The 19,499-nt window shown below is 43.3% G+C and overlaps 1 protein-coding gene across 3 annotated transcripts in view; it reads right to left on the bottom strand.

Annotated features, from left to right (window-relative positions):
• LOC143144453 (agrin) overlaps positions 1–19,499 on the bottom strand; it is a 772,831-nt gene that overhangs the window by 16,385 nt on the left and 736,947 nt on the right. For all 3 annotated transcript variants that reach the window (XM_076306867.1, XM_076306868.1, XM_076306869.1), the window contains 8 exons: positions 14,739–14,836; positions 6,343–6,472; positions 5,258–5,491; positions 4,294–4,587; positions 3,433–3,582; positions 2,445–2,705; positions 2,129–2,275; positions 1,298–1,534 (listed from right to left, as the gene is read on the bottom strand). In XM_076306867.1, the coding sequence (XP_076162982.1) occupies positions 1,298–1,534; positions 2,129–2,275; positions 2,445–2,705; positions 3,433–3,582; positions 4,294–4,587; positions 5,258–5,491; positions 6,343–6,472; positions 14,739–14,836 (1,551 nt within the window). The remainder of the gene's footprint in view (positions 1–1,297; positions 1,535–2,128; positions 2,276–2,444; positions 2,706–3,432; positions 3,583–4,293; positions 4,588–5,257; positions 5,492–6,342; positions 6,473–14,738; positions 14,837–19,499) is intronic.

Below are 19,499 nucleotides of genomic sequence, written 5' to 3'. Positions count from 1 at the left end.
TGTGTTCTCTTGACAAAAATAAAATCGTTACGATACAAACGCGTCGACTATTCAAATAAAATTGTCCATACTGGTTTTGCTTTCGGATATTTTACCGAGTTACCGGTTTCTCGTAACGGGGAATATTTCCAGCGCAAGGGGTTACCGTAACACCTTGTATAACATCGTTGAAACATCGCAGCTCGTAAAATGTGAGAAGACGTAAAATCTAGAAAGAAAAATGTTGCCACACGTTCGACGACGAACTCTTTCGTCTCGCGCCTTATTTTTCGGTGCAACGCGACAACGACGACTGTCGGAAGTGCAACCGCATCGCGTACGATACTTTTTGTTCGTGGTAGCGCGATACGTTGGAAAACTTGGCCGATCGCACCCCGTAGTTTCGCGACTCCACGGCAAACCGAGGTATAGTTGTACTCACTTTGCTTTCTTTCTCGTTGGACGGTTCATCTCGGTCGTTTCGAACTCGAACGAGTTCGCGCACAGGGTCGATCGCGAGTAACGTTAATGAAGAAAGCAAGCAAAGCAGCGGGGCAAAGAAGGGGGTTATAAACATATATGTATACATGTCAGTAGAAACTTGATAAGTTTATTGTTACGTTAATTGGATACAAAGGAACAGGTTGTTAGATGTTAGACCTAGTTTCGATCGTGCTCCGTGTGATTCGACGTTTCTCCGTTAACGAGTGACAATATCTGGTTAACGGTTCGTTAATCGTGCTCGCGACGTTTTCCTCTTCCACGTCGAAGCAAACTGGGCAACGCGAAACCTGCGCGTTACACGATCGAGCACGTTCGGTTCCTCCGGCTTCTAAATAACTCGATCCTAGATATTCGACCGTCTACGTTCGGTAATCTACAACCTATACTCTATAAAGTCGACGAACCATCGTTAGGTCACACCCGATGTTCGAATAAACCGGGTGTCGTTCGTTATCGTTTCGAATGTCTATTTATTTATACGGGGATGTAATTCGCTGCTCGTCGCGGTTCGAGAACCGGTGGAGATCGATAGAAACGATCGTCGACGGGTAAAGAAATCGTGGCGGGGTGGTATGGGCGGGCGGAACTCTAAGAACGGTGCGTACACATCGATAGCTACGGTCGAGTTACCGGCTGTTGCTACAACGTCGACACGAGCTTCGTAAATTCTCTAACACCGCGCCCGTTTCTACAGGAATCCTATCCCAGCAGCCGTAGTCGTACGATCGTTAAAATCGTCCCGGTGTTTGTTATCGCGGATGTTAGTAACGCAGAATATAAGGCGGCCTGTACGGCGTACGCTCAGTGAACCCACCTCTGCAGTGGCCGAAGGCCTGCGTGACCACGTCTGCCTGGTGGCGACAAGCGTAGAGCCTTAGCTCGCATTCGTTGTCGTATGTCTGTCCGTCGCTACCGCAGATCGGCACCGACGGTATGTCCGATGGACAGGACGACGGACAGACGCAGTGCGGGCCACCGATCTCCGAGCAGTGGCCCCCGGAATAACATTCCAGCTCGTTGCAGGACGTCGGTATCGGTGGTATCGTGTCGGCTGCAAGCAGATGGAACGGCCACGTTAGAGCGTAAGGGCTTTCGGAACTATCGAGTATCTCGATATTCGAGACCAGACGGATCCTAGAAGGTACCGTCTTCCCTCGAGTAACATCGAGAATCTCGTTTACGTTCGAGAATCTTCAATAGATCGGGATTTTTAAACATTATGAGAATTTAGATAGATGGTAGGTATAAGTTTGTAGGTATGTAAGAATGTTGCAATGTAGGAATATAGGAATTTAGGAATGTAGGTATGTAAGTATGTAGGTATGTGATATAGGTATATAGGTATATAGGTATGTAAGTATGTGGGTATGTAGGTACGTAGGTATATAGGTATATAGGTACGTGAATATGTAGGTATGTAGGGATGTAAATATGTAGATATGTAGGTATATAGGTACACAGTTAAATAACTATATAGGTACACAGATAAATAAGTATATAGGTACACAAGTAAATAAGTATATAGGTGAATAGCTATATACACCTAGTGATTTCCACGACTAGTGATTTGAGATTGATTTTAGAAACTTTAAGTTCTCGTAAGGCCTACAGAGACAGTAGATACTGCTCTCCTCGCGCGTGATACCTGAGTAGCAACCAGTTGGCGTCAATATCTTGTTGTGATCGGTACAGATCGTGCATTTCTGACCCTGAGTGTCCGGTTTGCAGACGCAGCGACCAGTATTCTGCTCGCAGTCCTCTCTGACGGAGCCAAACAGCGAGCAGCCGCATGCTGAAGCATCGTACAAAAGCGATTTAACGTCGATCCATCGGTGCCGGTGCGAAAAATTATTGATCGATATCGTCGATAAACGTTGATACTCTAATTTCGCGATAAGTCGGTTTCAAGATCAATTTTACACCGACGTCTAAAGGCTCCTATTATCCAAGTGTGTTCTTACGTATGCATCCTTGATGACCTTCGCTGATCTTGGTCAGTCCCCAGTAGCCCGGCATGCAACTGTTGCATTTCTGACCACCGACGCCCGGTTTGCATTCGCATTGTTCTGTCTCCGGGTTGCAGGTGTCAGAAACACTGCCCAACCTGTTGCAGTTGCACAAGCTCGGGCAACCTGCACCGTTGGGTCCGCGCGCGGCCGTCTTACCATCCGGACAGCAACCGTGCCAGGAGTCCGAGCACTTCACCGCCTGAGTCTCTTGAGCTGAACGATCGATAACAGCAACGATTCATTTCTCCGTTTATTTAACAATCTTCCCCGCTCTGACTCGTCACACGGTTAATTTCGAGCGACGAACAAGGTGGAACACGGTAAACCCTCGTTAATCTCGACACGGTTGATCCAAAGTAGATAGTTGGGAATATTTTCCAACGACACGGAACGTCCAACGCGAATATTTCGTACATACGTTTAAAGTTCGTACTTGGAACAATGTTCCCACGATTTTTCATAAAAATACGTCAACACGTATAGAAATCATGCGCGACTCGGTATCGTGTTACCAGAATTTCCTAATTCTACACAGTGGGGTGGGTTTCCTCGGTCCTGACGATCGAAATCGAGATACGGACGTTTAAAATTGATTTAAAGTCCCTAATAACGTGTTTGTGTATGTTTGAAGATATCGATCCGTGTCAGGTGTGTCGAAATTTTCAAGAGAACAATGTGAATCGTTTAAGAAGACTCGAGAGCTTTTTCAAATTGGAAACTATATTTCTCGACGAAGCGCGAGTTTTTTTTTCTCGCTGGTCGTTTGGTGAAATACTCCGTTTTTAATGTTTTCTCGTTTCTTCGAGGTCGTCCGTTGCTTCGTTAATTTGGAGCTCTATTAAACGACCTCTTGCCTCCGATTCGGATTAACGAGGTTTCATCGCATCGATGGAAGTTTGAAACAGAATCAACGCGAAACGTTGACGAGAGTTGGACAAACCTTTTCTGCAACATCGAGCGAGTCGTGTGGTTTGATGACAGTAACTGTTACTAGGGCAGTCCCTTCGTTCCGGTCCATTGCCGCAGTCGTATTCTTTCCCATCGTTATCCACCAACGGAGGATCACCGTTACAGGGCTTTACTTCCTGACCTGTATCGAAAAACATTTCTCGTGAGTAATATTTATATTCCTCAACTCTATTTCTACGTAACAATAGTTCGGTGCGCTAATCGATTTGCTGTAAACAATAGGTACGTACATCTTTCTAAAAAAACAAAAAACTCCTAAGCTAAAAACATCGATGAAACCTTAACGAGGAAACGCAAAAGAATCGATGCACGCGGATTCAACGAAGCAGCAAATTGCAACGTATTTAACCCTCGACAGGTTGAGTCGGTTTGATCGGGTTTGATCGGGATAGAAAACAAGCGACGCGTTCCATCCGATTAAATGACAAATTATATATCGTTGCATCAACGAACGTAGCTACCAAAGAGTACAATCAATGTTTTCGTACTTCGATCATAGTTCGAAGAACAGAAGATTTTCAAGTGACACGTTCCGACTCCACTCGACCCGGTTGAAGGTTAAAACCGTGTAACATTGACCGTGAGCGATCGAAGCGGACGAAAGGAATGTTAAAAAGTGGAGGGGAGGAAATGGCTAGAAACCGCACACCGCTTCGTTCCCCGAAAGAGGAAACAGCTCGTTAAATCATTAACCAACGGCAAAGCAGGGGACACACACGCATGCACACGTAGACGCGTACAATGCGGAACAGTTAAGTTAGTTGGAAGCAAGTTTGTCACGCTCGAAGCAATTAGGCAGCGAATCGACGTAAGTTTCCCGGCTGCTTCGAACCTTCGCAAAGATCGAGGGGTCTAGGCCTTAGCTCCTGCTGCCTCTGGCAGGCCTCCATTTTCATGGCGCACAGGGACGAGTAGGTCCTCAGGTCGCTACCGCAAACGGGATGCATGTTTTCCGCGGATATCGAGGCGCAGTCGAACTTGCAACTGCACCTGGGGTAGTTGTCCGGGCCTAGCTCGCAGGTCGCCTGGAAGTCGCAATTGATGTCCTTGCAATCCTCCCGGCCCAGGGTGCTGGTAGGTATCGCAGTGGTGGCCAATCGAACCACCGCTGGCGTCGACATCGTGGCTATTACGAAGCGATTAGGGAAAGGTTAGAGCAGTTGGTTAGTTCACCGAGGTTTGTTCATTTTTAGCGCGAGTTGCGGTTAACATCGAACGAGATGATCGTTAGTCGACACCAAGGAATTAGGTTCATTCGCCAAGGAGTTTCTCTGCGTTAGAAAAGCACATTCGTGATGTTAACGGCCAATCCCCTCCGATGCGTTCGGATACGCGATCCTTGTTAAGTACAGTAACTCTTAGTTGCGAGAAACCGAGCTCATTTTCACGAATCCGGGGTAGGTGCATTTTTCCCTCGGAATCCGATTCTCTTTTATCTCGGTTAGACATCGAGTTTGGATCCAGGACGGACCAACAACGAATTTCAACTTATTTCGAATAAAAATATCTTCGGCTCAATATTTTCTACAATTTTACATTTTGCGAGGTACGATGTACAAAGTCGTGCAATTTTTCACGGGATACTATACGACGCGAGTTGTGCTAAATTTACAGCGACTGAGAGTCGTCTTTCAAATTTAATTTAATTTTAATTTTCTTTCGTCTATTCGCGTTGTATACGCGGTACCAGTGGCGGTAGATGATTCGAGTCGCATGTAAGCGGGGTGAGATCGTTTCCTAGAAACGAGAGGTAGTGTACTCGACGAGCTCGCCCCTTAAAAAGTTCGGGAACGTACTCAATGCTGCTACAGCGAATCGCTCGCCGCAGTCGCCGTAAAATGTCACGTGCAAGACAGGCAATTTTGGATCCCTGTCGCAGGCCGCTTTCTGCAGTTCGCAGTCCGATTGGTAAGTCTTGGCATCGCTGCCGCACACGGGTTCTCCGTTGCTCTCGGGACACTCGTCCGGGCACACGCATACACCAGCCATGCAATGAGCGCCATGTTCGCATTTCACGCGCGTGCAGAGTTCTGAAACAAAGGTTTTCCAACTTTCTTTTTTCACAGTTTCGCGTTCATCTTGTTTCTTTAACCACTCGAGCGAAAATTTCGTTCCTACGTGGTGAATCTTTAATAAACCTCGTATCGATTGATCGTTACCGCGTGGAATCGAGATAGTCGACTCCCTTTGGTAGGGTAACTCTTGCGACGAATTAACTTTCTACGAGTATGATTCAGTATGATGTAGTACGGAATAGATACGACCAGTAGGACTTAGTATAGAATAGTTATGATCTAGTTTAGCTTAGTATGTAACAAGTATGATCTAGTGTGATTTGGTATGTTTCAAGTATGATCTAGTGTGATTTGGTATGTTTCAAGTATGATCTAGTATGGTTTAGTGTGTAACAAGTATGATCTAGTATGGAACAGGAATGATTTAGTATGGCTTGGTATAGAATAGATATCATTTGGTATAACTTAGTATAAAACAGGTATCATTTGGTATGGTTTAGTTTGTAATAAGTATGGCCTAACGAACGTGGTTTAGTATGATTTAGTATGGGATGAACATGACTTAGTATGACTTATTGAACGGGTATAACTTAGCACGAGTTAGTTATGACCTAATATGACCTAGTATGTAACAAGTATGACTTAGTTTGGCTTAGTATATTTCAAGTATGATCTATTGTGGTTTAGTGTGTAACAAGTATGATCTAGTATGGGATGAACATGACTTAGTATGATTTGGTATTGAACGGGTATGACTTAGTACGAGTCAGTACAATTAAGTACACTACTAATCGACAACGAACGTTAAAACTTTCGTATTGGTGGTACCATTGCGAAGTACGAGTAAGAGTGATTAAATCGCTTACCGCAGTCACCCATGTAGGCGATGGTGATTTGTGTCTGAGATCTACACGAGGCTACCTTCATCGTGCATTCGTTGGCGTAAGTTTCTCCATTGGAACCGCATACCTTATCCGCATCTGCTGGTTCTTTACCCTGAAACGAGATAAGTGTCTCGTCGGTAATTAACGATAATGAATCTCAGTTCAGCGCGGTATATTGTCGACTTCCCTCGAATACACGATAAATTTCAAACGTGTCATGATCTTCTCTAATTCAAAAACCAAGGTACATAGAATACACCTTGGTTACATTTATTTACTTATTTACTCATGATCATTGCTATTACACAATTTTGTTGCTCATCGTGCTCCGTAGATTCACCCTCCAAAGTACTATACACACTGTCGAAGAACAAAAGAGAAACATTGAACATTTTCTCCGATCCTCTCTAACTCGAAAACCAAGGTACATAGAATACACCTTGGTTACATTTATTTACTTATTTACTCATGATCATTGCTATTACACAATTTTGTTGCTCCTCGTACTCTATAAATTCACCCTCCAAAGTACTATACACACGTATTTCCAAATCACCCTGCATTACTCGAACAACTCACCCCGATAAAACGAAACTCCGACTACCGGAGCATCGTTTTCTTCGTCGCATCAACTCGTAGATTTACGCATGCAGGTTACGTTCGCGAAGAGAAACGGGCAGAAAAACGTGGAACGGTTCCACGCGTTTCGCACTTGTTGCGTCCCGGCAAGGCGCAACACGAAGGGTTCGGAGACGGGAGGGGTGGTTACCGGGCGTCGTCCTGACGTACGTAGCTACGTTGGCGTCGCGACGCCGTGGGACGAGCCCGTGCACCGGAGTGAGAAAATAATACGCGAAAGAGCAAAACTTAATTAGCCACGGCACGGTATCCAGTTCCCCCCCGTTGTTTGCTTATTACACGCGTTTCACGCACGCGTTGGCCGAGCGTTCCGCCCGGAGCGTTTTCACCGTGTCGCCTCGCCGTGCGCATAAGCGAAGCGCGCGGAGGAGACACGCGCGTTTACAAATGCACGCGTGACCGACGACAACGCGACACACGGACGTAGACACGACCGGATGTAATTGGAATTCGAGGCCGAAGTATTTCTGGCCACGGTGTACCTCTCAAACGGAGAATAACGGTGTAGGATTTATTAAGGCGTAGAGTATCGGAAATATTCGTTCTACTATCGCACGTGTTGTAAGAAACAGGAGTATCCCGAGTGGACAATACTTCTCGAGGTACTTCGAAATTGTAATCTACTGTACTGTGGAAAATAGATTATAAATGGTTCTTATTATTATTAATAGAGTCTACGTGTATCGTGATCGAATTTCATGCTAATTTACAGAGCTTGTTAACAATTGTCAACAACGACTATCGATCAGAGGCATACTGCTTTGTCTCTGGGGTACTAGAAGGCGTAGCGAGTAAATTAACTAAATTGTAAATAGAAAATAGAAAGTCGGTAATAGTTTCTTCGGTAAAAAATCAGAAAGAAGTGAACGTTTCTCGGCCAGATCGCCAAGAATAATCCCCTCAAGCTCGACGTCGATTTTATCGCGTCGTGCAACGCGCGCAGACGGGAAGATCACTTCCGGGTTAAGGGAAACGTGGCGGAATCTGTAAATAGAACGCCGACAGTGTCGAGTAATGTTTGCCGGTGTAATACGACACGGATGACTCGATCGATAAACTAACAGCGAACCAAAGACCCCTGACGAAGTAAATTAGTTTAACATTCGAGTCGACCATCGATTCGTGTTCCCTCTGCTCGTTCGTTTCCCCGTACTCTCTACCGATTAACGATACTAATTCGATTTTAACCCTACGGGAACAACGAACAGACGGGGAACAATATCCGCGAGCGAGCGAGTCGATTTTCGTTTCTTCTCGCGACTCGACGCCCGCGTTTCCTTCCTACCCTTTTCTTTTTTTTTTATCGTAACTCACGAGACAATTACGGAGGGGATGCGCGGTACTATAAGGGCGGTCGGGACGTGCCCAATATTTCTCGTTTGCAGTTCAAACAATTCCTGTAACCCTCATCTCTTTCTCCGCGCGTCCCGAATCGGTCCTTTACGTCTCGTCTTTTCTCGAAAGTCCTTTCGTTCCCGAATGCTGACGCGTAAAATTCGCGGGGAACATTGTGCGATCATGCGAGAAAGATGTAATTTCGCGTTTAAGACGGGAACGCGAGGAACGTTCGGCGATCTTACGCCGAGAATTACGCTGATGCATCGCAATCAGTCTGCAACATTCCTTTTCTTGGCTCCTTGTCCGCCATCGTTGGGAATGGGAAAGGGGACGAAGTTTCAGTTAAGATCGATCGAGCATCGATCGGACCAAACTCGATGACTTTATATCGGGTTGTTCGGAAAGTCATTTGGTTCTCCAAAATGGAGAATATATGATTTAATAAAATGTTTGTACGCTCTAAAAAACATCGTGTTTCATTTTCATTAAAAAAAACGAAATGATTTTTCGAAGGATTCGATATAAAATGGCGAAGAGAAGCTCTTTTCGAAATGAAAAGTTTGAAGATGCTTGTTTGAGAGAAACAGTTTCATAAGACGAGTGGTATGTATATGTGGAAATAATAACGAATTATGTGTAAATACACGTGGAGAGAAGTGTGGAGAGAAGTGTTTGGAAATGTGTTTTTTTCTAAGGAGTGTGCCTGGTATTTTTCAGAGTACACTAGGAGTGTGCCTGTGTGCGAAACAGGATTTAGAATGCAACGAGTGAAGGTGCAGTCGAGTAGCGTTAGAGTACCGATTATTGATTCTTTTCGTTCCATTTGTTCGAAATTCATTCCGATTTCACAATATCTATATCCACGTATTGCCAGTCTTACGTATCGATCTTAGTTGCGAGTCCTTTTCAAAAACAAGCATTATGTACAAGTAAAGTTACCATGCCAAGTGGAATATCGATAGCGACAAAAGGAAACATTTTTCTCCGTTTAAGATGATACTTAACGACGTTTGTTTCTTTTAACATTTTCCGAAAGTTTCGCGTCCGAAAAACATTACGACGAAATTCGTAACAATTTGTAACATTACGGGACTTCGAAACGAACTCTGTGTATACTTCTGCACGGTACGCCGAACTTGGAAGCTGTTCTTCTCGAAATGACATTTTTCAAGCTGGTTGGCACCGATATCTCGGGAACCAATAGACCGATACAAAGTAAATGTCCCTCTATCGTACGAGCTAAAATAAACTCGAGAACTCTCGAAGCAACAAAACTCGCCGAAGAAATCGAATTTTTTCTTCGACACGCTGTAATTTTTCCAATTTTCGGGCTCTCGTGTTTCCCTTACCTCGCGACACACGACAATCTTTCCAGGATTCTCTTGTTAAAAACGATCGAACGTCGCGCGTTTGGTAACTTGGGAAAACGTGAACAAAGGTCTGTACAATATTTGGAGATTGATCTTCAAGTTCCGATGTATATTTTTGGTAATGTATAATTTACAAGTTTTCCACGGAAAAAGTTTCTATGGGAAAAAGTTTTTTATGGGAAAAAATTCCTACGAAAGAAAATTTCCGAAAATTTGCAATGGAAAAAAATTTGTACGGAAAAACATTTCCTGTGGAAAGAAAATCTATGGAGGAAAGTTTTCTCCGGAAAAAAATTTCCTACTGAAGAAAATTTCGAATGGAAAAAGATTTTCTACGGAAGAAAATTTTCTATAGAAAGAAAATCTATGGATGAAACTTTCCTCCGGAAAAGATTCCTATGGGAAAAATATTTCTACGGAAGAAAATTTCCAATGGAAAAGAATTTCCTACGGAAGAAAATTTCCAATGGAAAAAAATTTCCTATGGAGGAAAATTTCCAATGGAAAAAAATTTCCTACGGAAGAAAATTTCCTATGGAAAGAAAATCTATGGATGAAAGTTTCCTCCGGAAAAGATTCCTATGGGAAAAATTTTTCTACGGAAAAAAATTTCCTACGGAAGAAAATTTCCAATGGAAAAAAATTTTCTATGGAGGAAAATTTCCAATGGAAAAAAATTTCCTACGGAAGAAAATTTCCTATGGAAAGAAAATCTATGGATGAAAGTTTCCTCCGGAAAAGATTCCTATGGGAAAAATTTTTCTACGGAAGAAAATTTCCTACGGAAGAAAATTTCCAATGGAAAAAAATTTTCTATGGAAAGAAAATTTATGGAAGAAAGTTTCCTCCGGAAAAGATTCCTATGGAAAAATTTTTCTACGGAAGAAAATTTCCAATGGCAAAAAATTTCCTACGGAAGAAAATTTCCAATGGAAAGAAAATCTATGGATGAAAGTTTCCTCCGGAAAAGATTCCTATGGGAAAAATTTTTCTACGGAAGAAAATTTCCTACGGAAGAAAATTTCCAATGGAAAAAAATTTTCTATGGAAAGAAAATTTATGGAAGAAAGTTTCCTCCGGAAAAGATTCCTATGGAAAAATTTTTCTACGGAAGAAAATTTCCAATGGCAAAAAATTTCCTACGGAAGAAAATTTCCAATGGAAAAAAATTTTCTACGGAAGAAAATGTCCTATGGAAAGAAAATCTATGGAAGAAAGTTTCCTCCGGAAAAGATTCCTATGGGAAAAATTTTTCTACGGAAGAAAATTTCCTACGGAAGAAAATTTCCAATGGAAAAAAATTTTCTATGGAAAGAAAATTTATGGAAGAAAGTTTCCTCCGGAAAAGATTCCTATGGAAAAATTTTTCTACGGAAGAAAATTTCCAATGGAAAAAAATTTCCTACGGAAGAAAATTTCCAATGGAAAGAAAATCCACTATGGAGGAAACTCTCCCCCGGAAAAAAAATGTCCAATGGAGATAAGTATGGTCGAAGCACACGCGAGAGAACTCGTACGGAAAAACGTGAAGAAAAACGCGTACAATATTTGGAAATTGACTTTCAGGGGTCCCGATGTGGACGAGACCCTTTAATGTCCGTCTCGTGGGGGAGTTTCGCGCGACTGTATCACGTGCTCTTCTGCGGAAGGTCGTTCCAGCTGATGGTTTCGCGTCGGTCTGCCCCATAATCGTCCTGTAACGTCGTCGTTGGATTTTGGATAGCTTCGGGGGACAGGAGGTGGTGTAGCTACCGCGTGTACCGTCGCCCTTGGCCACGTCCAACCACTTTTCCGATTCCCCCTTTTGGAAAAAGAAGCATGCCCCGCCGACAGTTACGCCGAACGACCGCCACCACGACGTCGCACCGTTGAAACTCGGAATTGTTCGTGGTTTTGTCAGCAGGACGTTCCACGAATCCGTGAATCTAACCCCCGTGTCTTGGGCCGGTTCCACCGACGAAGATCCTCGTCCTCGTCCTCGTCCTCCTCGTCGTCGTCGTCGTCTTCTTCGTCTCCAATCCCTCCTCTCCTCCCCATCTGCCCGGATAACGATATCTCTCGGAGGGCCCTGACGTGCTCTCCATTCCCAAACGAATATTTGCGCTCGGGGAAGTTTTATTTCACAGAGCTTCCAGGGAACCACCACGGATTACTCGCGATAACGTCGCAACGCCCTTTCCCTTTTCTTTTCCACCTCTTTCTTCTACCATCTCCCTTCTGACCACGCGTGTAGTAAGTTCCTCGACGCTCTTGGGATTTGCGAAAGTATCGACTCGCTCGCCTATTCTCTCCCGTGGGAGAGAAAAAGGAGCGGATATTGCCACGATCTCGAGGGAGGAAACGGATCGACGAGAGCCGGGTTCGTTCGAACGTTGCGTTCGTGACGTAGAAAAATTAGAAAAATTAGGAAAATTAGGAAAATTCCTTCTCTCGTAGGTTAACGTTACGAACTATGTCTCGAGGAACGATCCGTGACGCGAGAGACTCCAGAATGGTGGATCTCAAAACAGGAGACACTGTGTTTGTTAAATTTGATTTAACTTCTGATCGAGAGTTGTGGGTGGACACCTATAGGTGGATTATTTAAGAAGAATCGGAGATTCGGAAGAGATATCAACATTGAAACTACCCACGGTGAACGTATTACTATTTTTATCAGATCGTATACATATCTTCGATGTTAGATAGGGAAAGGGCAAATTAATTTACGAGTACCGTTAGTTGTCTATTTTGATAATTGTCTATGAATATCGTAGGCAAAGACACCATGAATAATTGAGTAATTTTGAAAAGAAGTTTGACACAAGTCAAATTGCCTCCTTTGATAATTCTAGTGTTAAACATCAATATCTCCTTCAACACTCTTACTTGTTTCGAACAGTTCCCCACCGTGTCCAGATCACTCCCTCGGAGGATCTTTTCCAACTCGTCGGATCGTACATATAAAGTTCCCAATTTGATTGAATATTCAATTTGATTGAATATTACTAATAACGTGTCGTATACAGAATGTTAAACATGACAATACTATCTAGATTTACGTCGCTCTTATTATCCGTAGCGATGAATATTGCCGACGAATGTAAACCGATTTCGAGGAGAGTATATTTCGATGTTGTTAATATTTTCCTAGGTAATTAAAAAAAAAGAAAAAGAACCAGATATAATACAAAGACGTAACAAGATACGAAACTTTTCTTCGTTTTCACAGAGAACAAAATAGAAAATCGTGTCGTACACACTCGACGAGTTCTAAAAATTCTAAAGAACGAACAAAACGCGAATTCTCAGAAAACGCGTATGCGTATAAAAGACATTCTCGGATCTGTTTCTTTCGAGTAGACGCGTGTACGCGTTCAAGGCGATCGTTGAGAACGAAACAAACGGTTCGTTACGCTGAACATTGCGCGGTCGAGCGGAAATGCGAACAGTCGTGTCATGGAGAGCGTATTCTGATTCCGGCGCGTATATACGCGCGACGGCGCATCCATCATCGTAATGAATATTTTACTACGATCGTGCTAACGAGCGAGGCTTAACGCAACGATTGACCGCGAGCACGTAAAGCCGAGAGAGATCGGCACGTTCGACGATTCGATATATTTAACGGCGATCGTTTCGCGCTCCAGCTCCTTCGATAAGACTGGATTTTTTTTCCACCGCGAACGCGATCGATCTCGCGGCGACAACCTGCCCTTGAAACGAACTCTCGTTCTCGATAATCTCTCGCTGCTTCGATCCACTGGGTGGAATCTTTTTCTTCGGACGAAGAAGAATTCCTTTCGTCGAATCAGATTTCGTTTCGTCGATCGTGTGCAACATTTACTATGATATTGTACAGGCTGAGTTTCATAGGGAATGTATTCGAGGAGATTTATCGTACGAACGTGTTCTGAATTTTTCGTTTTCGGTTGTATCGAGACGACGTCTTCTTAATAGACACTGTGTATTTTTAACACCGTAGCCGATAGTAAAATTCAATGATCAATAATAAGGTGAGCTCGAGTTGACTTTGAAAGAATATACGGTGTTGTTTTTGAAAAATTGAAGATCACCTCGATGTCTCTGAGAATACAAGAGACGAAAAATTGAAAAGGAATTCGTTCGTTGGAACGTATTTCGTACGAAATGCTTTTTTGTTATTCAATCAATAATGGTGAAAATTTTTGTAGAAAATGAGAGGAGGGTATTCGAGATGTTTTCGCTACTTGACGTTGAAAAATAATTAACCTGATCGATTTTCTTCGAAATTGGCGGCGAGAATTTTATTTGAAACAATGTCTCGAAAGTCGATTGTTTGAAATATTCTTGCAATTCTCGATCAAAGAACGATCGAGGATGTATTTTCTTTTTTAGAGACAACCGAGTCCCGTTTCTTTCAACGAGAGGGACGTAGAATTGGCCAACGACAGGATTGGAAACTATCGTTTGGATAACAAATGATATCTCTACGTTGGAAAATTGATATCGGTTAATTTCGTTTCAGAAGAAGCGTTCCAATTCACTTTGATAAGGATTAACTCGATGATTTCAATTCGAATCAGGGATTAACCTACTGAGCATGCTCCCGTTTCAACTCGAGTGTTGAGGAGATTCCAGAACGAAGTAGCTTTCCTTTCGATGCTTTATCTTCTAATGAGAAACTTTGACATTTCGTTAAATTACGCGGAGTTTGTTACCTTAGGTACGGTGTAATGCGATTAAGGTAATTTTAAACGGTGATACGTCCAATCGGGTTGAATGTTACGAATTAATCGACACGTAACGCACGATATTCTGAAATGAAATTCCCGGTAAGAAAATCGAAGGAAATTTCATCGAGTTACGCGAGAGTTCTCATATTTTTCAACCCTTCTGAACATTCGTTATTCACGAAACTTTGAATTCCTCGTTTCTTCGTATATTTCCTAATCTTTGATTCGTATCTTCTGGACGAAATACTGTGGACAATTAAGTATACAAAAACTCGCTCTATGGACACGGATTTAAAAAAAATTCACAATCTCGAAGTTCGTCGAAATGTTCACTTACCGAGTTCTCGCATTTTCCAGGACAAATGCATTTGGCTTCACCAGTGCTGTCGCTCTCGCACACGGAATAGTACTCGCACTTCTTGTTCTCGCAGCCATCTGCAAGCAAACAACAATTACCAATTAACGACCATCCACGGACCACGATTATCACCGTAGCTGGTTTGTCGGGCAACACGGATTCCCGGGCGATCTATCTCCCGGTAATTGCCCGCGAAGGGCAAAAAGACCGAGGCTGCTGACCGTTCGTCACGGTGTCCGAGCAGGTCGCTGAAAATCGTAAATCTCTCGCGATATTTTGCACGTCTCTACCCTGGTCGAATTAAAGAAGAGTTGAGCTCGTGGATCGCTGGAGTAAGTGCCCTTAACCCCATTGATCTCAAGATTACGAACTGAAAATTATGTTTTCTCTAGTATTCGTTGCTGTCAGATAATTTTACACAAATAATTCTTCCTCTCGTTATATGTACTTAGAAACAGCCATGGAGGATTTCATAACGAATGGAGCTTAGACTCTAGCCTTCGACAGTTGGAAAGATCTTTGCTCTTAAGTCATATTTGCTATTGGAGTTTAACTGTAGCAAATATTCCACGAGGAATACGTACACAATTTAGAGTGATTTAAAGGGTTCCACGTTGTAGCGTTCATAGGTGGCTGGACTAAGTACTCTTAACCCCATTGATCTCAAGATTACGAACTGAAAATTATGTTTTCTCTAGTATTCGTTGCTGTCAGATAATTTTACACAAATAGTTCTTCCTCTCGTTATATGTACCTAGAAACAGCCATGGAGGATTTGATAACGAATGGAGCTTAGACTCTAGCCTTCGACAGTTGGAAAGATCTTTGCTCTTAAGTCATATTTGCTATTGGAGTTTAACTGTAGCAAATATTCCACGAGGAATACGTCCACAATTTAGAGTAATTTACAGAGTTCCACGTTGTAGCGTTCATAGGTGCCTGAACCAAATGCCCTTAATCCCATTAATCCCAAATGAAAAATATCTACCCCCTAGTATTCGTTGCTATCAAATGGTTTCACTCGAATAATTCTTCCTCTCGTCATACTCATCTAAGGGTAGTCACGAAAGACCCTAGACTCGAATCTCCGGCAGTTGGAAAGATCTTTGCTCTCGAGTCATATTTATTGCGGAAGTTTAACGCAATTCCACCAAAGTTAAACTCTTTTCCTTGCCTTGTGTGTAAAATTACACACTGCAACATTCGTGGACACTTAGCCTAGCTGCCTTTGATCACATCGATTCGAAGATCACCAACCAAAAGCATCTACCGTCTAATGTCCATCACCATCGCGTGATCTGTCTCGGAATAAATTCATCTTCTCGTCGTGATCATCAGGGACAGGGTATCGATGGTACGACTGACTCTAGTCTCCAGCAATCGGAAGTATCTTTACTCTGGAGCAATTCCAGCAACGGTACGATACGAAACTCATTGCAACTCGAAGAAGACTTCTGTACCGACGATTCCCTAGAACCCCTAACTGAAACTATCCATCTGCTGGTATATCCACCACTATCGTTCGACTCGGTAACAATTCTTTCCCTCGTCATATTCGAATTATCACGAAGGTATCAAGCAAGATCCCGAACCCGAGTCTCCGGCGTCTGCAAGGATGTTTACTCTTGGATCGTTCTTGCTGCTGGAGTTTAACGCAATTCCATTAGGGATAAGACCCTTTCTCGGCCCGATTCGGGGAAAGTAGCACGGTGAAGGAGAGGCAAGACCACATGGAAAACTTTGATTCCACTTCGCACGGAGTTAACGTTATCCTCGTGACCGCCACGGTACTTAATCTACCCAGCTGGTATCCACCAGGGGGTTTTGACTCGTAACAGACCACCCCATCGTATTCGAATCATCGAGAACTTGGCTGCTCCGTTGTCCAAACGTTCGCGAGAGCCTCGCGTTTGGTCCTCGATGACTTTCGCTCCCGGAATTGTTTCAGACGATTCGCTCGCGATTGATTTCCGTTACCACGATCACAGGATTGAAGTATTTCCATTGAAATACTTACAATTATGATTATATGTATGTTAAATTTCATAGGATTTCCTTTTACGTCTGGGTTTCTTTCAAAAGACATATTTTTAGAAAGTATCAAAAAATATAAGACATGTTTCAGATATGTTTCGAAAAATATAATAAAGAAATACTTGTAATTATGATTATATGTATATTAAATTTCATAGGATTTCCTTTTACGTCTGGGTTTCTTTCAAAATATATATTTTTAGAAAGTATGAGAAAGTAATATGTTTCAGATATGTTTCAAAAAATATAGTAAAGAAATACTTGTAATTATGATTATATGTATATTAAATTTCATAGAATTTCCTTCTACGTCTGGGGCTCTTTCAAAAGACATATTTTTAGAAAGTATAAAAAAGTAATAAGATATGTTTCAGATACGTTTCGAAAAATATAATTCATACATTTCACTGAACGCGGATCGACGCCCTTCCGAAGCAGCAACCGATCGCCCTCCGTGCCCTGTCGCGGTCCGGCTCGCCTTCTGTTCGACGCTTAAACCGTCATTAATAAAGATTCTCGGTCCCGGTGTTTGCATAACTGCATCCGTTTCGAGGGAAATTATCTACCCAACCTCCGTATCGGGACAGGGTGGCATTGGCTGGATCCAAGGATTCGGACTGCGAACGAGAAACGAATCCTGGAGAGACGGAACGTAGGACGAAGACGGGGCTAGCAACAAACGCCGTGGACGAGAGCAAAGGAAAGAGACGGACAGGACGGGATGGAAGGTAGATGGTTGGCATCGAAGTAGAATTTGCAGTCGAGAAGTTATCTTTAGAATTCATTGAAAGCCGAGAGGAAAGGGGCGTCGGCTTACCCTCCCTCTGCCAGGCGACGTGTCGATGACGCTACTACAGTCGAGGGTAACAAGCGTTCGCGGGCCGGAGAAGGACGAGGTGTCTTGGGTGTTGGTGGGTTTGGGGGGATAGAGGTTCGAGAGGGAGAGAGTTGGAGCTGGCTTCTGGCTTTCCGTGCTCGCGGCGCGAGAATCCTGGTGACTGCGATCGGTACACACCAAGTCGAAGCCGGTGGTTGGCGTAGGAGTACGGTTGCCGCGCAGAAGGGACGAAACTGCATGCATATGCAACGTGCATGCCGCGAGGTAACAACTCATACAATTTCAGCGAGGGGCGAAGTCGCCCGCGTCGTGATATGCATGGAACCGAATCCCGGCAGTACGTTTCAGAAGTTTCACGCGATTTTAAACCATGCAAATTATCTCGGGACGGGTAGAGTTCCCTCGGTACGAATCTACCGATTCGAATGGATTTCTTCGTAGCGGATCTGGTCTTCGAGGAGACGGATGATGGCGCGAGTACCTAGCTGTTGCAAAAACACGAGTTTCGGAACTCGTTTCGGGGCAGATTGGGAATTATTCGTCGTATTGCTCCGCGGATGGAACCACGTCGCCCGGAGGTGTACGTCCCGGGAAATATTTACATTCAAATTTCTCGCGATAATATTCATTAGCGCGATGCCTCCAGAGCGGGTTAATCAGAGCGTGTATCCGTATCTCGCGTTTCCGCGTAACGTGTGTGTACGTGTACGTATACTTTGCTTTTGTATAATGATTTTATTTCTTCCCTTAGTTTTTCGGGAGTGGGTCGACAAGAGTCTATATATCCGTACCTGACGTTTCTCTAGCGACGTGTATTTTTCTTTCTATAGATTAGTTTCGTTTGCTCCCACTTCGTACACTCTTCGTTTCTCTCGGTGCGATTTTGGGTATCGAAACAGGAGAGTTTCGTTGTTTTTTTTTTCTTTTTCTTGCAAAGAATTGCGTGGCAATTTTTTAATTTCATTTTACTTTCCGTATAATATATTTCCTTTGAAAGAGTTTCGAGCACAAAAAATTGAGATTCTATTCGACTCGCCTCGTCGATTTGACTAAAATTTTCCTCGTAATCGGGATCTTTCACTCGAAATTCGTAAAGAATCTACTTATACTCGTCGGTATAACTATACGGTTCGAAATAGCAGGTTCACGCGTTACTTGAGTAATCGTTCGACGAATTCCACGCAAAAATGACGTTACTTCTCAAGCAGACCTCGCGTGCAGCTTACGGGAAAAGTTTCGTTTCGTCGCGTGTGCTCTTTCGGTAGCAGCAGTCGTCACCTCGTTGGAAATTCGCCTTATCGCGTTTTTCCAACCCGAAATATCGGTTCGACTCGTATTTTTCTCACTTTGCTCTCGTGTTGTGCAACCAAATTTTTTTGGTCACATTTACCGGCGATTGATCGACGGTGGAACGATTTAACGAGATTTTATCCCTTTTTCGCGAATCGTCGATAACCAGTTTTTTTTTTCCCTTTCTTCTCGGTACTCTTTCCGGTTGCAGCGTTACCCGGTTAAAGGATTTTTCAATAAAGATGCAAATTCCGTTAATGAGGAATTCTTAAGGTACAAAGGTACCCGCCGTCGTGCATTAATATGCAAATACGATTATGATATCGAAACGGGTGGGGGAAGATCAAAGGGTCTCGTGCATTGTATGGAAATTTCGCTGAAAGTATATCGAATCGTGGGTGTCTCCTTTGATTCGGTAAAAATTTTCGTCGCCGTAGGGACCAGACCGAGCGTAACAATTTGAATCTTCGATCCGACAGTTGTTCCGCGAGATTAGAATTCGATCCGTGGCGGGTCGAATTTTCGGTAAAAAGCGATGGAAACCGAACACGATCGTTTTTCGCGAAACGAAGACGAAC

This window comes from Ptiloglossa arizonensis, chromosome 3, assembly GCF_051014685.1.
Source record: "Ptiloglossa arizonensis isolate GNS036 chromosome 3, iyPtiAriz1_principal, whole genome shotgun sequence".
NCBI classification, from domain to species: domain Eukaryota; kingdom Metazoa; phylum Arthropoda; class Insecta; order Hymenoptera; family Colletidae; genus Ptiloglossa; species Ptiloglossa arizonensis.
The sequence above is the reverse complement of the archived record's forward strand: the minus strand, read 5'-3'. Positions and strand labels throughout refer to the sequence as shown.